The sequence below is a fragment of the Leptodactylus fuscus genome, chromosome 1, assembly GCF_031893055.1.
Source record: "Leptodactylus fuscus isolate aLepFus1 chromosome 1, aLepFus1.hap2, whole genome shotgun sequence".
In the NCBI taxonomy this organism is placed as follows: domain Eukaryota; kingdom Metazoa; phylum Chordata; class Amphibia; order Anura; family Leptodactylidae; genus Leptodactylus; species Leptodactylus fuscus.
The window spans coordinates 171,932,923-171,956,975 of NC_134265.1; the positions used below are offsets into that span (position 1 = coordinate 171,932,923).

Below are 24,053 nucleotides of genomic sequence, written 5' to 3' on the forward strand. Positions count from 1 at the left end.
GCTTTAATTCTTTTTTTCTAGCATTTAATAAGGCCAAAGGTTAAAGCAATATCCAGAAGCCCAGTTGCTATGCATTTAATGGACACTAGTAAAAACACACCTGCCATGTCCCTTTCTGCAGAGTCCAGACAATTAAGGATTTATTGGTGTGACTTATGCCTGAAAGGTCAGCGTATTGTCCTGCGCTTACAGGGCACGAGTTCACATTACAATAAGGATAATAGAGACAACACTGCGATTGCTGTAAACGTTTTTATATGGTACTAGTAGAATACCCGTGGCTTCGCTCGCGAGAAATATGTTAAATTGTTTGTTATGCTGGCTGAAGTAAAATTTTCAGTGTCACATTGTAATTGACATTTTCAGAGTGCTACAGTAGATTTTTCCACTTAAACATACCTCCCAACTTTTGAAGTACAATAAGAGGGATAAAATGTGTGGCACACTATGTGCGACATGGCAAATTTAGCTCCTCCCACTTTTATGTTGACTCCGCCCGTTCTCCCATTCATTTTTCGTGTGCCCCCACACAGTATAATCCTCCTCCTGTCACCAGTAAATTATATGCCCCCCTCCATCACCCCAGTTTCATGTCCCCCTCCATCTCTGTCCCCAGTTCCATGTCCCCCCTCCATTTCTGCCTCTAGTTTCATGTCCTCCATCTCTGCTCTCAGTTTCATGCCTGCTTTCATCTCTTCCTACAGTTTCATGTCTCCCTCCATCTTTGCCCCAGTTTCATGTCCCCCCTCCATCTCTGCCCCAGTTTCAAGCCCTCCTTTCATCTCTTCCCACAGTTTCATGTCCCCCCCCTCCATCTCTGCCCCAATTTCATGCCCTCTCTCCATCTCTGCCCCAGTTTCATTCCCCCCCCCTCTCCATCTCTGCCCGAGTTTCACGTTCCCTCCTCCATCTCTGCCCCAATTTCATGTCCCCCCTCCATCAAATATTTATCAAAGGCAAAACAGCAGAAAAATAGATCAAGACTCCCCTCCCACTGCTATGGCATTCAACATATCAGAAAATTATTTTTAAAAGTTTGTAGACCGGGTATTTTCGGACACAGGGTTACCAATGTGTATGTGTTTTACAGTCATTTTTAACTTTTATATGCATTCTAGGGAAAGGGGGGCGATTTGAAATTTTCATTCTTTTCTATTAATTTATTTTTTATTGCATTTATTCGACCCTCTAGTTTGTCTGGTATATGACTGATCCTTAGGTATCGCATTATTTAATGTCACATTTCACCTCTTAGTTACACATTATTTGTAGAAAGAGTGATATTTATCTTGTGATACATGCATATATATATAGGATCATCATAATCTAGGACCCATCCCTATTGTTGGCATCAAACCGTTAAGCAGACTAGCGGTATCTAAAATCCGCTAGGTTTATGCAACTATGGATGGATTGGAATGTGGCAATCTGTAAACTGGATCACACTACACTAATGCACTCCTAGACTAGTTTGTGTTTTTTATGACTGATCCCTAGACACCGCACTATACTACTCTTTAGCCTTTAGTTACCTGATATAGTAGCAAGAGTAATATTGATCCTGTGTTTTTTGTGTCTATATAGGAACGGCATAATACAGTGTTGGCCAAAAGTATTGGCACCCCTGCAATTCTGTCAGATAATACTCATTTTCTTCCAGAAATTGATTGCAATCACAAATTCTTTGGTATTGTTATCTTCATTTAATTTGTCTTCAATGGAAAACCACAAAAAGAATTGTCAAAAAGCCAAATTGGATATAATTCCACACCAAACATAAAAAAGGGGGTGGACAAAAGTATTGGCACTGTTTGAAAAATCACGTGATGCTTCTCTAATTTGTGTAATTAACAGCACCCGTTACTTACCTGAGGCACCTAACAGGTGGTGGCAATAACTAAATCACACTTGCAGCCAGTTGAAATGGATTAAAGTTGACTCAACCTCTGTCCTGTGTCCTTGTGTGTACCACAGTGAGCATGGAGAAAAGAAAGAAGACCAAAGAACTGTCTGAGGACTTGAGAAGCAAAATTGTGAGGAAGCATGAGCAGTCTCAAGGCTACAAGTCCTGAATGTTCCTGTGTTTACCGTGCGCAGTGTCATCAAGAAGTTTAAAGCCCATGGCACTGTGGCTAACCTCCCTAGATGTGGACGGAAAAGAAAAATTGACGAGAGATTTCAACGCAAGATTTTGTGGATGGTGGATAAAGAATCTCGACTAACATCAAGTTCAAGCTGCCCTGCAGTCCGAGGGTACAATAGTGTCAACCCGTACTATCCGTCGGCATCTGAATGAAAAGGGACTGTATGGTAGGATACCCAGGTACACCCCACTTCTTAACCAGAGACATAAAAAAGCCAGGCTGGAGTTTGCCAAAACTTACCTGAGAAAGCTAAAAACGTTTTGGAAGAATGTTCTCTAGTCAGATGAGACAAAAGTAGAGCTTTTTGGGAAAAGGAATCAACATAGAGTTTACAGGTAAAAAAAGGCCTTCAAAGAAAAGAACACGGTCCCTACAGTCAAACATGGCGGAGGTTCCCTGATGTTTTGGGGTTGCTTTGCTGCCTCTGGCACTGGACTGCTTGACCGTGTGCATGGCATTATGAAGTCTGAGGACTACCAACAAATTTTGCAGCATAATGTAGGGCCCAGTGTGAGAAAGCTGGGTCTCCCTCAGAGGTCATGGGTCTTCCAGCAGGACAATGACCCAAAACACACTTTAAAAAGCACTAGAAAATGGTTTGAGAGAAAGCACTGGAGACTTCTAAAGTGGCCAGTAATGAGTCCAGACCTGAATCCCATAGAACAGCTATGGAGAGATCTCAAAATGGCAGTTTGGAGAAGGCACCCTTCAAATCTCAGGGACCTGGAGCAGTTTGCCAAAGAATGGTCTAAAATTCCTGCAGAGCATTGTAAGAAACTCATTGATGGTTACTGGAAGCAGTTGTTTGCAGTTATTCTGTCTAAAGGTTGTGCTACCAAGTATTAGGCTGAGGGTGCCAATACTTTAGTCCGGCCCATTTTTGGAGTTTTGTGTAAAATGATCAATGATTTGACTTTTGTTTCCATTCTCTTTTGTGTTTTTTCATTGCAAGCAAAATAAATGAAGATATTAACACCAAAGAGTTTGCGCTTGCAATCATTTTCTGGAAGAACATGAGTATTATCTGACAGAATTGCAGGGGTGCCAATACTTTTGGTCAACACTGTAGATCAAGATAAAATGTTAATAAGATTTCAATATCAAAGCATATAAAATCCACAGAAATCAATACTGGTATTGTGGCACAAGGGTAGTGGCAGCCGCCATAACTACATCTTTGTAATAATGCATCCTATCACGAGCTAAGAATGCTGTCCTTTGACCGCAAAGTAAGGGAATCCGGTCGGATTACTGTGCTGATCACTCAGTCACATTCTAATCCTAAATAAATTCTGGTCTAATTTATTTGCCAAATGTTTGTCATTTCTCAAACAAGCTTCATTTACTGCAATAGTGATCTGTCAACCATTCAGCAAAATAATGATCAACTTTCATACACACCCCTTGTGCACCATTTAGCTAATTTGCATAGCAATTAAAAGCTTTATTCCTGCAAAATAACATATCACTAAAATATAGGAAAGGCATGTGCAAAACACTAATGCACTGGCCAATGCATCACTGAAAACAGCTGGATATCGACAAGTCTAGTTGTAGACTCCTTTTATCCCTTAAGCTACCTCAGATGATCCAGGTAGGTTTAAATGATATAAAGCATGTATTTTCTAGTGTCTAAAACCCGTTAGCCAGGAGCAACATAAATTCTATAAAAAACAGTAAAATAAAATCATTTCTTCATTCATACAGTGAAACCAAAACTCCATTTTAAACAAAGAAATTTATTAATAGCTACATTCAACCATTTTTTCATTGTTTTAATGCATTACCTGTAAAAGTTAACACTAAAAATTAGTCCTAATTAACATGGTTTTTTAATGTGTTTACCTCTAATAAACCTGTGTCACCAAGGTTAAAGACTCACCAAACATGTTACTCCTATCCCTATTTTACTATCTGTACATTAGTGAGAATAGTGGTTATTGGCTATGGCAGGACAAGAGTACACAACAGTTATTGGTAGTGTGCAGACAAACAGGTCTGTATATGAGCTGTACACACAAGAAAGTAGTAGAATTTGTTCATGCAATTTTTACTTGAACTGCATTGAAGCAATGAAAAGTGGTTGCAAAAGTGCACAAATCTTTTAAATTGGCTCTACCTTTTCACATGGAAATTTTACATTAAAGCGGTTGTCCAAGCTAAATAATATTTTCTAATTAGGCCAGGAAAGGTTAAAAAAAAAAAAAATTACATACTCACTTGTCCCCGATGCTCCAGTGTCCTCCCGGGGCAGTCCGGCCTTACAGCTTGGCTGTCTTCATGCTGTTTAATTTCTCATTAGCTGTGGCATCACAGCTCAAGTAACTAAAGAAGCCAATCAGCGGTCTCAGGAAGGGACTGGGGACGCCACAGGTAGTGATGTCCCCGATTCCCTTCTTGAGGTCACTGATTGGCTTGAGGTCACGTGCGGCAGGTACTTCTATCGGAATACAACAACAGAGCTGCAGGACCAGACTGCGTTGGAGCATCGGGGATAGGAGAGTATTTTTTAAAAAATTTTTCACCTCTCCCGGCCTAATCAATAAATAAAATTTTAGGCTGGACAATCCCTTTAACTCAAATTATCATACCTTCCAGATGCCAGAATAAAGAAATTCAACAGCGTAGATTAATATGTATACAATATATCCCTTAGATGTTTATAACAAATAAAAATGTAGAGAAAACGCTTCTGGTTAGTCTAATGAAGTCTGAAGAGGGGCGATTGCAATACTCTTACTAGACTTCTCCCTGTTCAAATCACATTATTTACTCTACAAACATATAGGGCTGCATCATAATGCTTTTATTCTGGCTTCTGAAATTCTGTTAAGCCTGTTATAAAGCTTTCTGATCGTCCAGTATCAAAGTAGTAGAAGAGAAGCAGTTAAGTAATTAGAAGCCACTTTGAATATTTAAAAAAAAATAATAATAATAATTTTGAGTCTGAATTATTTTTGATCTTTATTTGCCTGCACATACTGATGATATACATACTTTCAATAGCTCATTACTTACTGCTGTGCCTATCTGATAATTCAGACTTGAGGATGCAAAAACATATTAATAGTCACTTACATTGAGCAGCATAGGCGCTTGCGTCTAAGAAGTAGTGGATGAGTTAGTAATCACAATATGGTGGCTGAATATTGTGGAGGCCACATCATTACAATGTTACAGTAACCACTGGGAGCTGTCAGTAGTTTCAACTAACAAAATACTAATATTATCAAGTTAGCTTCCAGTGCATAGCATAAAACCCATGTTCTACACCGCAAGAAGAGCCTCAAATGACTTTAATATCAGCACTGGTGAGGGCATTGCATATCTTCCAAGTAACCCCACTCGTAGAAATTCCCCAATAAATAATAAAATAAAGTTTCAGTGTAAATCCAAGCATTACATTTTCACATTTTGATTAAAATAACTGAATGACTTCATCCCACTCATCAATAGGCCATACTCCATTCGGCTGAACATTGGAAGGGGAGTTTTTCCAGTCCCAGACTTTAACAGGAATATCCCAATTTTTGCCATAATTTGCTTCTAAATAATCTACAGTCTCACATGGTACTTGGACCTTAAGCTCCAAAAATTCTGTCCAGCAAAGCGTAAATTTTGGGAATAGGTATCTGAAGAAAAAAAGAAAATATAACAAAAGTTAAATAGAGGGTTTCTCTCACAAGGAGTACATAAAAGTGTCCATCCAGTAGCATTTCCTAGAAGGTAGACAAACTAGTCAGAAAAAGTGACCCTATATATAATTTTATGGCTCTGTTCACAAATTTTAGGCATGTCAGTGGTATATATCAGGAATATATCCTGACTTATAGCTTCAACATATGCAACTGTATAGGCAAACCACCACTAACCCCACTAAAACAAAACAAAAAACATAGGAAAGCATAGTCTATAACAGGGGTAGGGAACTTCCGGCTCTCCAGCTACTGTGAAACTACAACTCCCAACATGCTCCATTCAGTTCCATGGGAGTTCCAAGAACAGCAGAGCAAATTTGCATGCTGGGAGTTGTAGTTTTGCAACAGCTGGCACAATCCTTATGCATCTTTAGTATTTCATACAACACATACAAAACCTGTTTGTTTGTTTTTTTTAAGATGTGGTACAGACAGACACAACATCTTGTCAATCTCCTTCAATCCCGTAGGACTGAATAAAGCTGTGGCCACGGGGGAACTTCGGGACCTCTGTTGTCATGATTGTTAGGGATCCCAGCATTTAGCCACCTTGTTATCAGACACTTGCATACCACCAATTTAATGATACAACCATAAAAAGAAAGAAAAGTTCATACTTAAATTTCTTGCCGCTTTTGGCTTGAGTGCCCCCATTCCACATATAGTTCTCTTCTTCATAGAAGAAAAAAATGTCAAGTTTCACATCATCACTCCCAAGAAAAGAGAGTTCCAAGCTATCTTCTACCTGAAAGAAACAGGACAGACAAAACAAAAATATCAAATAGTCCCGAAGTGTTATTAACCAACTATTAAAACATTATGCCAATTTGCTAAAACTTTTGCTTCAAGGCATCAACATTTACAAAAATGACTGCTTTCTGTCAGTGAATAGGAACATTTATTGTTTAGAGTAGGGGTCTTCAAACTGCGGCCCGCGGAGGTCATTTGTCCAGCCTGCCACATGTAGCCCGCGTGCCTTCACCCAGATCGCTCACTAACGGGGAATCCGGTAAAGGAGCTGAGGAGCATATAATACAGTGTGTGGGGAGGGGGGTGTACTGAAGAGCATATAATACTGTGTGAGGGGGCATAATGAGGAGCATATAATACTGTGTGTGGGGCATACTGAGGAGAATATAATACTGTGTGAGGGGGCATAATGAGAAGAATATAATACTGTGGGGGGGGGGCATACTGAGGAGAATATAATACTGTGTGAGGGGGCGTACTGAGGAGTATATAATACAGTGTGGGTGTATTGAGGAGCAGATAATACTGTGTGGGAGAGGGCGTACCGAGAAGCATATAATACTGTGTGTTGGGGGGCGTACTGAGGAGCATGTAATACCGTGGGGGGCCTGCTGTGGAGCGTATAATCTTACATTTTTTAAAAACTATATTTCAGCCCTCCAATAGTTTGAGGGACAGTGAACTGGCCCCCTGTTTAAAAAGTTTGAGGACCCCTGGTTTAGAGGCTTCAAGCCACTCCTACAGACAAAGTACTTGCTGACTCACCATGTAGTCAACATAAAGCTAGGTACACACTGGGCATACTAGAAGTGGGTTAGACCCTGCACACTAACCGGCAGCTAGCCCAATGATCCAGCAGGTGTACTGCAGAGGCTTTCAGGAAAAAAGTTGCTGAACTGACTGAATTTCAGCAGCAAGTCTGTCCAATGTGTCCTCAGCCTAACTGGTGAGTACATTTCACAAACTGCATCCCATGCAATTCCTAACCTCCCATGATGACTCAAGATACTTAAAAAAATAAATTGATATGTAAAGTGGAATTCTGTGAGGTGAAAACCTCCAACATCATGGTGCCCAGCTTGGTTTCAAGCCCAAACTCAGAAGTCATATACTCTGATAAAGCATATCTATAACTTACATTTATGCCCACTAGTGGACTACTCAAACTATTGATTCTTTTTTCCCCCAGAAACTTCGCCTGGCTAAATTACTTTTCCCTATTGTGCCCTCAAGACTGCCTAACTCTTTACCAAGAATTATTTGTTCTACAAGACAGAACTATTCTGTGCAGATTGGAATTTTTCCTTTAATTTTTAGGGCTCAGACTAGATATACATATATATATATATATATATATATATATATATATATATATATATATATATACATATACACACACACATACCTATATATATTTTTTTCTTTTTTAAAGTTTCCCATTTTTACTTTAAGTTTATTCCTTACTCATTTGTCAGGGTCTGGGGTTGCTAGGTGGGGTGGCATAGACACACAAGTCCAGTTTCTTTAGTCCAAAACAAAGGTAGAGTTTTATTTTCACTCAAAAAGGTAGTGCAGCAACAAAGGAAACAATACAAAAATAAATACCTGCCCGGCTAGGCTCTAACTAAACATAGAATAGGTTACCTCACCTAGGATAACCGAAATCAAAAGCCAGTTGAGTCATTGAGGACACAGCTCCAAAAATATGACCTCTCTCTTTGGCTCTCCAGCCCAGCTCTGCCCAAGTCTGCTGCTGGAGCTGACTTCTTAAGCCTCCTTGACGAGGAGACTCTCTGCAGCTGAGTCGCTGCCGGAACAACCCCAAAGTGTGGACTGGAGGGGGATGGAATGACAGGTCCCACTACCAACCTACCTGCCATTCCTAAAAATCCAGCCCTGTAACTTTGAAATAACACTCAGCAGACAAAATTATCTGCTGAGAACAAGTCTTTCTGGAGTTTTCTCATCTCACCCACCTTAGTAGTATGGGTGAGATGTACACCCCCTCCATTACCTGGCCGGCCATCAACTTACACATTGTTTTGATCCAATATTCGCAGTCTCAGTCTGTTAGGTTCAGGTGCGGAGTGTCTGAACAGCATTCAGCGTATGAATCATCTAATGCGTTGCAAGGGAATGTTCACACTAGGCTTGCGGTCTCTGCGGTAGCAGTCATGCGTGGAATGTGTTAAGGAGTTGCATCACAGGTCAGTTCTTTAGTGTGTCTTTGCCTCTGAAGTGGTTAAGTCCTCTGCAATGCTGAGGATTCTTTACAGGCTATGGGCGGTTCTGAGTGCTGCTTCCAATCACCTTTCTTATTACTCTGCTCCTGGCTATATAACTTTGCTTTGCAGGCTGTCAGTTGCCATTCTTAAACGCCAATTTCCAGTAGTTCCTAAAGTGAACTGTCTGCCAGAAATTGCTGCATTCATCTGTGTCTGAGTCCTGGCCATCCAGCTTTCCTTGCTGCCTATTCATACTATCTGAATATTTGTTAAGTATTGAGCACATTGCTCCAAGCGTGGTTGTTCTGGGTGCAGTGAACCCTAGCCTTTTTACTGCTCGGATGTTTTTTAGGGTATTTTTGTGTGTGATGCTAAGTTCTGTTCATCCTATCCCTTTGCATAGTGTCAGTATTTCTGTGTTTCCCATTTATTTTCTGCTTTATGTTTTGTTTTCCCTCATATTCACCATAAGTCCAGTCTGGACATCTGTGGGGGGCTTTTTCTGTGTCTTGCCTCTCCTTCCTAAATGTGAAACAAGTCAGGTTTTCTGTATTCCTTGTAGGTGAGTTATTTTTCGGGCTGTGTTCGCGCCCACTCAGGTTAGTTAGTCGGGTCCCCGGCTACTTCTAATGTGCAAGGCAGGGATTAGGAGTATCCAAACACGAGTAATTCCAAACTGCTCACTATATTTAGTTTTTGTTTTACATTTGACTGAGACGTTATCAGTCAGGGGCCAATCCATGGTCAGAGATCCCCTGATCATAACACTCATCTTCTAGACTCCCTAAGCTCCTGTCCAGCCTGGCACAATGAGGAAATTTATCATGACCAAAATTTTTAAGGTCAATTTTGCTGGAGTCTGTTTTCCTGTAATTTACACGTAAAATTTTATATACTAGCACAGCATTAAAGCGTAACTAAACTTTTGGACAATTTGATTTTCTGTTAGTATTTGTGTCATTAATACATTTTGTAATTTACTTTAATAAAAAATTTGGTCTCCTATCTATGAAACCCTGCATCTCTTTATTCTTTCCCTTTCTTCTGTATTGAGAGTGGTTCCTACCTCTCACTGAATAACTGTGTATGGAGTATGCGGCTGTGTAAACTGTACAGAAAATGAGGTGAAGGGGGCGCTCACTTCATACAGCTATTAAATGTAGATACTTGCTTTTGTGGTCATATGAAAAAGGAGATTCTCTTCTTTCATATGCAGTGCTACCTATATTCTTTCCAGATATATCACTGGTTGAAAACAGCGTTGGGATTGGAATATTTATATCATATATATATTATTAATATTATTATAGTAGCTGCATATAACTACCCTAATCCCAACTGTGTTTTCTATTCTATGCTACCCCCTACTGGAGTGAGACTGAAATCATTTTTGCCTTTTAAAATGTTAGCGAATATGGTGAATTTTACCATATGCCATCTTCATTTGTCTTAATTTGCTTCTAATTGGGCTTTATTTCATCCTTTGTCTTCAAATTTTTTTTAATGGTGTCTGGTTCTCTTTAAAAAAGAACTTGTTAAATGGAAAATGATGGCAATCTGCAGGACCTAAGCGATAGATAGATAGATAGATAGATAGATAGATAGATAGGTAGGAGATAGATAGATAGATAGATAGATAGATAGATAGATAGATAGATAGATATGTTCAGTGTAACCTGTCATTTATCTATTAAAATCTCAGTTTTTTCCTATGTGGAAAAGTCAAGAAGGCAGTCCTACAATGATTCATAGTGTCCGCTCTATGTCGGTACATACAGATATAGCCATCAGTCACTCATCAGACAGCCTACTTGGTTTCTCTACATAAAAAAGTCAAATCGCAAGTTATAGGGAATACTGATTTCCCACACAGTGATCTATCAATCTGCTCAACTCCTGCTGCTCTGTAACATGCTGCCTAAAGATTGGACAGTGATTTTCCTGTGACTGGTTGCCCTTAATATTTAATCTTCTGTTTACTTGATGGTCTTAAACCTCATATTTATGACATCTGGTTTACGGTGCTTGTGACATAATATAAAATATTTAAATTAAAATAATCTTAAAGCAGACCTTTACCTCTTTTCTTGAAGACAATAAAGATGCACAAGATAAGCTGCATTTATGTTACACCACTGTAACTACTCTATCTGTAGTAGAAACAGTATGCTTGCAATACATGGGATTGATTTTTATATTTGGAATTCCCCTTACTCAAATAAGATTTTCATATTTTGATGATTTTTTTCCATGTGTTACTAAGTATATAAAAAAAAAAGAAAAAAAAGACCCTATTATTTTGCACACGGCATCCAACATATGCTGCTCAGACACTATGCTATCAGAGAGGTCTGTTTAACACTCATGATAGCAATACAATTGTTAAATGACACTGACATCTAGTGGCAAATTTTAGAATAAATTCTTGTTGGCTGAAGTATAATGGGTTGATTAAAAAAGGTAGTCTGTGAGTATATTCTTATATTCCTAGCAAACCATTCCCAAGTTTTGTTAAGGCAACTCCTAAATATGTTCACACCATATTTCCTTGACCAGAGTTCTCATTGCTGCTATGCAAATTAGTGTCACGTGTTCACTCTGCAGCCAAAATGACATGTCACCTGTATTCTATGTTTCGGTACAACTTCTATAGTTTTATTTACATTTTAACCCTTTAACAAAAATCAAAACGTTTTTTTTTCTAAAAGTTGCCATACGTTGACACCTGTAACTTTTTTATGTTTATACATAGGGTGTCCTTTTTTGAAAGACCAGGTGTATTCTGTAGTTATGATATTTTAGGGAATTGCTATTGCTTTGATCACTTTTTAATTTTTTTTTTTTATCTGAGGCAAAACAGTAAACAAAAAATGGCGGGTTTGCACTTCTGATTTTTTTTTCCTGCTATGGCGTTCACTGTACAGGAACAATATTCTTAGAGATTTGTAGACCAGTCGTTTTCAGTCACAGGGATACCTAATATATATGTGTTTCACAGTACTGAAGTACTTTTATATGTGTTCTAGGGAAAGGGGGAGGGAGGTGATTTGAATTTTTTTATATTTTTTTTACTTTTTTTTTTTAAGAAAAATTTTAATTGCATTTATTAGGTCTTGAACCCCAGAGGATCTGATCATTAATGCAATGCATTACCATGCTAATGCACTGCAAAATTACCGTACTTCTATTGCAGGCTGCATGGTGGGTGGGAGGGTTAATGCTCACTCAGCTCCTGCGTTGCCGCCATATTTAAATACCTAACATCCGCCATATTATTATGGCAGATTTTCAGGAAATCAGTCATAAAGTCAGTCATATCTCTACAAAATCAATGAGGTTTCCTCTCCTTAAACGCCACAACGGTTTGTTGGAGTACTAGACCCTTGCGTTCATATTCTAGGCAATTAGAAAACTTCTCAATAGAATCAATTTGTTCTTTCAAGCCATGGATCGTGGAGGTTAAGAGGTTTTTCTCTTCCTCCAACAGTATCACCATAAATCAGTGAAGATTCTATTGAGAACTGCTCCCACTTAGCCAATAAGGTAGGGGTATGCAGTCTCACTGATTGTGACAAGTTGATTATTAGGCCTCAAGGGACAATCTTATGTTTTAAAGGGATTCTACCACTAAAACACTTTTTTTTCTAGTTACCACGACGGAATAGCCTTTAAAAAGGCTATTCGTCTCTTACCTGTAGAAGTGCTCTCCGCCGCGCCGTTCGTTCAAAATACCGGTTTGTACCGGTATGCTAATGAGTTCTCTCGCAGCGATGGGGGCGTCCCCATTGCAGCTCGAAAACTGACCGCAGCGCCGCCTCTCTGGTCTTCGGTGTCCTCCCCTTGCTTCTTCAGCGTACTGTCGGATGCCTGCGCAGTACGCTCTGTTCAACGAAGATTGCCGAACGTACTGCGCATGCGCGAAATTGCGATCCCAGCCATAGTGCGGGCACCGAACTTTCGCGCATGCGCAGTACGTTCGGCAATCTTCGCCGAACAGAGAGCATACTGCGCAGGCGTCCGACAGACGCTGAAGAGGCAAGGGGAGGACACCGAAGACCGGAGAGGCGGCGCTGCGGTGAGTTTTCGAGCTGCAATGGGGACACCCCCATCGCTGCGAGAGAACTCATTAGCATACCGGTACAAACCGGTATTTTGAACGAACGGCGCGGCGGAGAGCACTTCCACAGGTAAGAGACGAATAGCCTTTTTAAAGGCTATTCCGACGTGGTAACTAGAAAAAAAAGTGTTTTAGTGGTAGAATCCCTTTAAGTATCATTCAATAGTTTGTACCTCCCAGGAGGACCTAAGGTTGTATTTATATGTTTTTGTTATTTTCCAAAATGCAGCATAGATAAACAGTGCAGACTCAAACTTTGGGCTAGTCAACCTCAGAGAAAGCCTCCTTGATGTCGTTGAGCCATATATCAAGGTTTATCTCCCCAGACAAGAAACCTGCACCTGCATATTACCAAAAAAGTCCCAGACCGAGGGCTCAACTAACTTTTTCAATATGAATAGGTACAAATAATAATATAGAAGTTAGGTGTATCTCACGGAGCTTCTATACTATTATTTGTATATAAGCCTGACCAATGCTTCTCACTTGCTATGCGTGACAGCACTATAATCATGCACATCCTGGGATCTGAAGAAAAAATGCTGCATAGCAAAAACAGAGCACTAACCTTGCCAAACTTGTGTTTCAGTGGGAGACCTGCCTTCTGAAATGCTGGAACTAAATCCGGCTTGAAATTTTGAATAAAGATCCCTAAATCCACATCTTTACTGTAAGGAATGATGTTACACTGCCGATACCATCCTAAATGACAAATGAAAGTTAAAGTAAAAGTGATCTGCAAAGTTTATTATACATCCTTATTCTCTAAAACAATGGCTATTATAACAGTTTAGTATGGAATATGGAAATTTCACAAGGTACAAGTCTCTTAGGGTGATGCCTCACAATGTACCTCAATGAGAGTTCCTGGCCCAACAGTGTTTTCACATCTAATCTGTATATTATTACTGACTATAAGATTGCAGCAAAACCATGCAGCCACTAAAGATATACAGATGAAATTCATCAGTGTTGCACATACTGAGAAGTGATAACACCAGCAGCCTGGGTATTGAATGCAACTAAAACCACATCATGGTACATCACTTGGCACCACCCTTACTAAAATACACTGAATGACCACTTTATAAGAGATGCCTGGCCTTCATGATTGCAGCTTCCCTGTATGAAAATTAGATATGTGACCCAGAATGCAGCACGAAATTAAGTGACCAAGTTTTCCATGGATCAGTTTCAGAGTGAATCGACAACATGATGGGTAAAAAAAACTATTTTAGAGACTTTGAGCAAGACATGATCACTGGTGGTATACTAGCCCAGACAAGGATTTCAAACACGCCCAACCTTATGGGTTTGTCAAGCCAAGGTGCAGAGAGTGTACAGGAAATGGTGTGATCAAGAAAAAATATACAGAGAAAGGAGACAACTCATTGTTGAAGAGGATGTCAAGAATCGTTCTGATGAACAGACTGGACATGTAAGGGTTTGTTTGTACGACGGAATTTGCCATAGATTTGGGGGCAAATTTCACCCAGAATCCGCCTCCTATTGTTTCCAATTGGAGGTAGAGATTGCAGCAAGAAGCAGAAAAAAAGAAGCGTCCTGCACAATCTTGTCTTGGATTAAATTCATCTGGGCCTATTCTGCAGCGGGAAGCTGTGACAGAATGTTGATGACCTGCATCAGTATCCCATCATAGCTAGACCTCAGGCTAAAATACCGGAGGCTGAAAATGAAGAGAAATTCCTCTTAATTTTATGCTGTGTGAACATACCCCTAGAATACCAACTCTGTATATGGCTGGATTTTATTGTTTTGTTCAAAGGCACATCTCATCATTCCTATTCACAAGGCTTCATGCATACGATAGAATGTGACACTGAGGGGTAAATGATTTCATAGCAGAAAGCACTCGATTGACATCAGAGAGGTGCTCTATTATCAACTGATACCAATAGGGGGTTCCGTTCCGATGTTATGGAGCAGAACAGAACCTGCTCTATAATCATCGTAAGAGTCTTGACCTGCACACTCGGTTGTGTGGATGAGGCCTTAGAGAATCTGAAGCACAAGGCTCCAGTTGAGAAATATTGCTCGGTCAATCTATTAGGTACAAGCTAATACATTGGCTGTAAGTTTTTCACTATAAGTCCTGTAACACAATTTACACATTATCTTGCACAGTGAAAATGTAAAAATCAGTGCTGAAGTTGCTGATATGTGTTCATCTGTAACCAGGGTTTTTAATATGAAAAAAATAGCAAAAAGTATCTATAAAATTGATATAGCTGTAATCAAAATGACACAGCCATGTACACCGCAAAGAAAGTAACCATGATGCATCCCCACTTCCAGCAAATTAAAGAAAAGAAAAAGAAAAAAACACTGCTACCACATTCACAACATAGATTCTACCCTGCCCTCAGTGACACAACAAAAAATGTCACCTACGTAAAAATATGTGGAGGAGAAACTGTTTAAAAATTTATTTTAGTCGCAATGTGAAAAACAAAGACACGATTCCCTTGATTCTTTATTTTTTCGTTCACAGAGTCGTATGAGGGCTTGTTTTTTGCGGGACAAATTTGATTATGTAGTGGTACCATTTAATATTCCAAAGGGAATAAGTCGTCAGAAAATAATTTATTTCTTAAACCAAATTTTTACGTTAAACATATTTCCTAAGGAATTGATACAGTACTAAATTTTGACATTTTCATTCTAGCCACTAAGCCTAATAATAGACTAACAATTGTCAACTCTGTAGTGGTTTTCTGTAGGGGTCAGAAGTTATCTACTCCCCTTTCCTGCACTGAGTAAGTCTAGAGAACGCCCTCATTAATCTCAAATAACTGTCAGACTATTGCTGGCTACTGCCCTTACTATGCTCTAAAGCATGTCACTAAATGCAGTAAACAGAGTAGAAGAGGAGCTCAGGCAAGGTGGCGGCCACCATAATCATGTACAGAAATTAGAATAAAAAAACTCCACAATCAGAACATAAAAACAGACAAGAATTTTTTTTGCTTTTTGAATAATTTCAAAATATTATTTGGTTATTGTATTACCTAAACATGTCCCACTGCTGATCCAGAAACTCACACCTAATGAGTCCAAAGTAGATGCTGCCACATGTAAAAGAGCTTTGGCTTTCTTCCTAAATTCAATCCCTTCCAGTGATGTATCATCAGGATAGAGCTAGAGGGAATAGAATAGATGAACATTGAGCACTTTAAACTTTGGATTTGTCACTAAGTGATCATTTATACTTACAGTAAAAGTGGACACAACCACTTGACAGTTCAAACCATCCGGTTTGGGTGGAGTGAGTACAGTAACAGTCACCCAGATGAAAGGAGCCATATTGCTAAGCAAAATCTATTGTACAGTGGATCTAAATGGCGCCTGAAGGACTCCATTCATAATGAATGGGCTCTGCCTTTTCTTTTAGAGTTACTTCGGTATTACCGGTAGTTTGGCAAAAAAAAGTGCTTCATGCCATCAAATGTGATGGTAAGACTTACGGAACCCCAATGGAAGGACCAAACACAAACCAAACTAGACGTTCCACTTATCATAAAGTAGATCTAGTTCCAAAAAGGCCAACACTATAAATAGATATATATTATAAGAATGGAGAGATTAAATGAAGAGACTATATGGATCCTTTATTATTGTATGTAGTAAACTAAACCAACCTTAAAAAAGGAGCGAGCTTCTTTGTAGCGGCACTCCAAAAACCTTGAGTGTGAAACATCAGATAAAAACTGTGAGGGGTGTCTTGGGATCTTCACCTTTAATCCATCTACAGTAATCTGGATGAGATCAGTGCTGGGGGAAAAGAAAAAAAAAAAAAAAAAAAAAAAAAAAAAAAAGATAAATTTCATGTGACATAACTCTTCCAATATGGTGACATCATACACACTGTTTAAAGGAAATTACAGTTATATTACATTGATGACCACTCCCTATACTGTCATCTGTATGCCACTAAAGTGCAATAAAGTAATAATAAGTAAATCTTTCATGCATTAACATCTACTGTACGTGAGTAAAGAAGACTTCAGTGAAACCAGAGTGTCTGTGTTTTTTAACACCAGTGAGCAGCTTTCGGTGACTTATAGAGGTGCTTACTGTAAATTGCACAATTATCCCTGAATTTACATACAGAGATAACAGAGGTAATGGGCAGCAGCTAGGAATAAGACAGGCTGGACAAAGTATTACGTGAGGCACAGCAAAAGGGCTTTAGGGGCGTTGCTTTCCATTTGATAAGCTTCACTATCTGCTGTTGCCAACTCCTGCTTCCCTCCAGTTGAATAACATCTCACTCCTCTGCCTCAGCACACAGTACTAACTGTACTGTGCGTGTCTGATGATGACACACTGCACTGGCTTCAGATGGTGGCAGTAACGTTCCTAAAGCTCTTTTCTGCTCATTTACATAAAGATAAAAGGACAATTTTTACAATAATGGAGCAGTGGTCCTGAATAACAAATACATCATTGTAAACTGCGCTGACATCCCTACAAGGTACTGTGATTAGTTTATATCTCAATTTTATGCTGAGAGACTCCCTTTAATAATTGAATATACTAAGAGAATAAGTGATGACATTTTTGATGGAAGTTTTCTGTAAATTTTCAGAAAATTCTAGAACTTAACAGCTTTTTTTAAAAAATTTTTTAAAACAGATTCAAAATGATTTCTTTCTTCCTTGAAAACCTACCTACTATAGGCCCCAGCATAACGGCCAAGCTGAAGCTTTCGGAAAGGTGCAAACTTTTTATCCATATTTCTCTTCAACCGTAAAGGGCCATGCCATAGATAGTTGCCACTTCTTTCATAAAAGACTACCAAATGTATCGTGTGAGCTGCCATCTTGAATATATAATGAAGAGGTATTTCTGTGCCTGAGAGATCTTCCATGCCCTCCAGTCGTGGATCTCTTCCATCATACTTCTGCCACTGAAATCCTAATTTTTCTGCAGCTCGAAAAATGTTGCCCTGTAATAGATTTTCATTTTTTAGAAAGTATGCTGTAAAAGGGGAAAAAGGCCACAAATCATAAGGATGCACCTTATGGAAATGTTGTGGTCTCAATATAAAAAGATTCTACACAAGTTGGGGAAAAAATGGCTGACAATCATGTATTTAGCGACAATGAGGGTCATATTATTTGTCATCAAGTTCTCAAAAAAATCATTTAAAAAAGTTGCAGATTAGTCGTGGTTGTGTAATACACATGGTTAATGCAATACCAAAAACAAACAGGATATTGTAGATTAAGATCCAGATGTCAGAGCCCTGTTTGATCGACTGAAGAAGTCAATATGTCTCTCCCATTTCTGTTCTAACATACCTCAGTGGTTTCCCATCACTCCCAAGGCGTCAAGTTTTGAAGAATACCCTGGAGCTGTCGCTACATCCACTGCCAACATGGAAACATGCTTATTTTATTAACACATTTTTCTATTGTGAAAATAATGTTTGTATTGTGGTGGACTGACTAGTGTGACAAAAACTGATCACTACTACAAAGTAGCAGAAGGAGTAGGAGAGCAATGTCTTTTCAGCTCCACTTGGTTATAGTTAATATTGTATAGCTACACTTTTTTTTTTTTTTTTTTTTTTTAAACCTACACTAATATATAATAAATTGCATAGATATTCTCTCGTATGCAACTGATAATTACTAATATTATTGGAAGCTGTGGCAATTGTAATTGTGGAATTCCAAATTCTCTACAAACAATATACAGACTGCAGTTTAGGACTGTTTATATACTACATACAAAGCCGCAGACGCAGTCGGTCATACACCAGACTGCCTGTTGACAAGAAAGCTGCACTACAATGTACAGCCTGTAATGCATTGTGCACCCAATAAGCAACTAGGTAAAGTGTATGGTAAAGTGGTGGACGGGGTGTATCTCGTCTGGGTTCCTCAGCCAGGCAAGGGAGTGGAAATCCAGAAGGATATATGTATTTTGGCAGAATGTAGTAGGATAGGGCTATTTGTTTCAGTTATACGGACTGGATGACAGGTTGTCAGTGGGAGTCTTCCAGACTACACCTCTAGTCAACACCTAGGCTTTTCCCTAGTCCCTGGTGTTCTCAGGTGAGGCTTCCTGATATTCATTACAGGGGCAGGAACCTGAAAAGGGCTGACAGGTTTGCAGCCTGGGAGAGAAAGCACCCCTGTGGCATTAAGGTCTGTTTTCTAAGGTGTTTGGGCCTGCACTATGTTAGTGAGGTAACCTGCTGTTTAGTTAGAGCTAGAAAGGCTTAGGATAAGTTCACACAGAGATTTTTGATCAGGATTTTGAGGCCGTATCCGCCTCAAAATCCTGACCAAAAAGACGGCTCCCATTGAAAAAAGAAGCGAGGTGCTCATTCTTCAGGCCGAGTCACCTTGCGATTCGGCCTGAAGACACTCCCTCCTCTGGACTAGGCCCATTAATTGGGCCTAATCCAGAGCGGACAGCGCGGCCGGATGAAGGTGCAGTGCACCGGCTTTCAGTCGTGGCTACCCAGGTTTTGGTCTGGAACCTGAGGCGACCTCTGCTTCAGGTTCCGGACCAAAAATCTCCACGTGAACTTACCCTTAGGTTTTGCTTTGTTACATGCTGTTTTGCACTGAAGCATCTGAATAAAGCATCCTTGGAGTTTGAAACCTGCTAACAGTGTCAACACTGTCAATGCCGACCCTCATCATGTGAGCTGATCTCCATAATATATCTATCTGGATGTATACATTATAATAATAATAATATAATACGGCTCAGGATCTTTGCATTAATTATGCAAACTATTGACACAAGTTCCACTGAGGCCAGTAATTGGCTGCAGCAGAGCTGTGTGTATGTGACCTCTGCATACAGGGAGTACCAGAAGAACTGGAGCTAACCGGATGGCCAAGTATAAATTTAATTGTTATTGTAACCAATTTCCCGGGCTTGGTCATTTTCTTAGACAACCTCTTAGATCAAGACTCTTGACTTTTTCAAATTAGAACAAAAAACAAGTAAACCTTTTAAACTGAATTAACACTGTAAGTAATATTTCAATTAAAAAAATATATCCTTACTTTTTGCTCCCATATCCTGTCAAGCAGTCCAAACGTGGTGATGTCTCTCTGCTTGCAGAAATATTGACATCTGGGTGGCAAGTTATCTGGTGAGCTCTTTAGCAGTTCTAAATCCTTGCTTACAAGTCCCAAAATTTGAGAATCAATCAGAAAAACCGGTACATTGTGGTTGGAAACCAGATTTAAAAAGGTCTTAACCACTCGCTGTTCAGAAGGAATGAAAATAAACAACATTTTTACTCAAATGGTGTCAAACATATTTTCTTATGTCACTCTACAAGGTATAGTGCCTAAAATATGGGGATTATCTGTTTGCTAGACACATGCACTTGCTAAATTACCAGCTAAAAGATGTTTGTCTAGATATATAATATATGATATAATGTAAAGCTGCACTTAGAAGGCTGCTGTTTGGACATGTTTCAGACTGTGCTGACAGACATAATAGGGCAAATTTATGAATACTGTCTAATATTTAGTGCAAAGTTAGATTAAGCAGCATTAAAAATAGTGCTTGATTCTAGAGGATAAATCTTTAGGGTATGTTCACCCAAAGTTTTTTGCAGGAAAATTTTGAGGCAGAATCCGTAAACAAAAAAACATATGCAAAAACCATATCAGGTAAAAAAAAAAAAAAGAAAAAATTCCTAAAGTAGATTTTTTCAGCCTGCACAAAAATTGTGTGATCAAATCCTTACTCCTCCTGTTAGCCAGGAAAATATGTGAACATTTTGTCACACATAGGGGCAGTAAATAGTCATAGGCTGGGTTCACAACAGCGGGGAATTCTGTACCTCTCTCCTCTTGAAAAATGCAAGCAGCACTTTTCTCTCCACATTTTTTGTCCTTTTCGGGCAAAAACCTGGCGCACCCCATTGTAGTTTGCAGGTTTCCATGAGTAACCGCTAGAGATGAGCGAGTACTATTCGAAACAGTAGTTTTGAATAGCACACTCCCATAGGAATGAATGGGAGTGGCCGGCACGCAGGGGATTAAGCGGCAGGACGCCGGCCCCGGCTGCGTGACGGCTGTGTCCATTCATTCCTATGGGAGCTGCTATTCGAAACCACCGTTTTGAATAGTACTCGCTCATCTCTAGTAACCGCTTTTTTAAGCGGATTAGATTTCTGTTAGGGGGCCCCCAAGCAGTGGTTAACCTAGAGATACCTGGTTCATAATTTAGACACATTTATAAATCTGTAGTACAGATCTTCATAAATAGAAGTACCAAAATTCTGACTCAAATATCATCCAACCTAAAGTGTTGAGCTTCACCACAATACAAATATTTGGCACAAACAAAAAATATATATTAATTTTAAATCTGCATCTGAATTCGTAGATTCCGCTTGGGGCCTCCCCTGAACGGAAACCTCTGTGCAGAAAAAAAAGCGGTTACCTAAGGAAACCTGTGGACCCCATAGGCTATAATGGGTCTGTTCTTTCCCCATTTTTCATGTGGAAACCACAAAGTGCTGCTTGCAGGACTTTTCTTTATGCATATTTCATGTGGATAGTGGAACGGAATGGCCTGAACGTAGACGTGAACAAATGGGCCTAAGGAACAAATATATGTCCGAAACAAATACTCCCTTCTATGACGGAAGACAGCAATGGACATTAGCAAAAGTAGTGTGAACGTCCCCTTAGCAATCCATTGGAAAACTTATTGGCATATTTAATAATTCCAACTAAAAATAAAGATCATAAATGTGTCATCTTCTAATACTGGACAATAAGCTTCAATGAATGAACACTTACCCAGTGTGTATTGTCTCGTGCAGATAAACTTCCTTTCAACTTTGAGAAAGCAGGACCGTTCTAAGAAAAGAAATATTACACTCAGAAGTTAATGTAAAAACACAAGCTGATTGGCAGATAAATGATATTTATACTGTATATGGATATATCTAAAACAACATTCCAATTTTACAGCAGACTTCAACTCTCTCATTAGAATAGGTAATCAGAGGAAAAAATTATATATTACTGTAAATTAGAAAATATTCCATGCAGAATATTTTTTTCTGAAGTCTACAAATGGGATTTCCAAGACACCAAAGAAGCAGCATGCGTAAAAACTATAGCCTGTGATAGATTTACGGAAAATGTATTATCCATAACAATATATATAAATATATATGTAAAATATCATATATGTAAATATATATGATATTACCTTTACAGATATGTAGTATTTGTAGTAGTACAGCTGAAACACAAGAAACAAAGTACTTGCAGCTGTCAGCACGGCCAGCACCACGTTTTTGTTGACTCGTTGCATCATCCCGGACTTGCAGACGTGTGATGGAAATTCATATCAACTGTGGTCATGTTCATCAGGTTACATAGAGCATGCAACCAAACTGTAAAAATTTGATAATATGAATATATATATATATATATATATATATATATTTTTTTTTTTTTCTTTTTTTAATAGAAAGAGCAGACTACAAATGTAAACCCAAACAGTAGGCAGAGGTAGCTACAAACTGATGACTTAGGAGGAAAAGTACTACTGTAACCAGCTGATACCAGCTAATAATATTTCTTCCACCATTGTAATGACCATTTTTTCGATTCAGTCTAAAACTCGCATCATTAAACTGAATCCACAAAAGTCATTCTAATGGCCCATGAGGATCCTCAATGAATTATTATAGGACACTAGCCATTTAATACACCATCCCCCTTCTTTTTAAGTTTTTCTAGATTAGAAATAAATCTATGAACATTTTTTATTAAAAAAATAAATAAAATAAGACGCTGTGCAGGAACTATTGTATGATGACCTGTATAGGGACCTCCGACAGCAGTATTAAGATAAACTTATACACATTTGGCAAACATGCATGTGAACCTGTCGCAGCTTACGTTAGGTTCACACTAGCATTTGGATCTCCGTTGTTCGGATCTGCATGGGGAACTGAAAGATGGAGAGCATGTCTGATTAAAAATGTATTACCTGCGGACCACAGACTATAATGTGGATCGCCAGGATTCAGTTTAAAATCAGCAGAAAGAAAAGTCCTCCCTGCAGGACTATTCTCTCCACCGCAATCTATAGTGGAGTCTCCTACAGAGACTCCAATGTAGATCTGAACACTGCTGTAGCTATTAGAGCATTATCACATGCAGCAGAATTGTTGCTAACATTTCTGTGATAGTTCTATACGTCTAGATCAGTGGTTCTTAACAAGGGTTCGATCGAACCCTAGGCCATATGCACGGTTCATTTTGAGTACCAGTAAAAAAACATATACCTATGTCTTGAATTTGGAAATAAATCATATTTGATTTATCACTAAAGAAAGGTTCGGCGAATGTGCATATGAAACTGGTGGGTTCAGTACCTCAAACAAGGTTAGGAACCACTGGTCTAGATGGTGTTTGCAGAAATCCATCCTTGTACATGCTACAGAACCAAACCAAATTACATGAATTGACCTGATCTTCAGTTTAGAACCTTCTTTGATGAATCTGACCAGTGTGAACATACAGTAATAGCCCTGCTGCGCAGACATCGTCTTAGGATACAACGGATTTTAGGCTTTTTTGGTGTTCCATCAGTAGCAATTGATAAATCCCTGAACTATTATATCAGTAGCATTTATTCCTACAGATGGACCCATGTTATTATACAGAGAGGACTGTTCACCAACCAACTGGGATAGGAGAGTTTACATAAGCAAGGCATCTCACTGCAGCCAGTTCACATTTGGGGCTCTTTTCAGTGAATGCCACTGTAGCTGACTGACCCTCTAAAGAGGTAAAGGGGATATACAGTGTTCATTTATGACAGCATCATATAGACTTTAAAGTGGGGACTGTATACCATTTATTGTACATGATCGCAGATATATATATATACACACACACACACACAATGACATATCCCTGCACTACAGTAAGGGCGAGTACACAAAGCCGTCTGTCCTTTGTATATTACCTGCACCCGTCCTCTTCTGTGTGTCTGTCCCGCACAGACATTTGAAGCTCCTGCCGTAAAGCAGAGACGAGTAAAGCTGCAGTTCTATTCTAGCGTCTATCTTGTAGCTGTAGCA

At 39.1% G+C, this 24,053-nt stretch overlaps 1 protein-coding gene across 1 annotated transcript; it reads right to left on the bottom strand.

The window, feature by feature from the left end:
• Positions 1 to 3,961: 3,961 nt before the first annotated feature.
• Positions 3,962 to 24,053, bottom strand: FKTN (fukutin). The gene is made up of 10 exons (XM_075279744.1): positions 23,939 to 24,053; positions 22,166 to 22,352; positions 21,748 to 21,807; positions 19,987 to 20,190; positions 17,626 to 17,903; positions 16,594 to 16,726; positions 15,964 to 16,093; positions 13,503 to 13,636; positions 6,460 to 6,587; positions 3,962 to 5,776 (listed from the first exon to the last, which is right to left on the bottom strand). Exons 2-10 carry the CDS (start codon positions 22,271 to 22,273, stop codon positions 5,563 to 5,565), a joined length of 1,389 nt encoding a protein of 462 aa, XP_075135845.1. The 5' UTR covers positions 22,274 to 22,352; positions 23,939 to 24,053; the 3' UTR covers positions 3,962 to 5,562.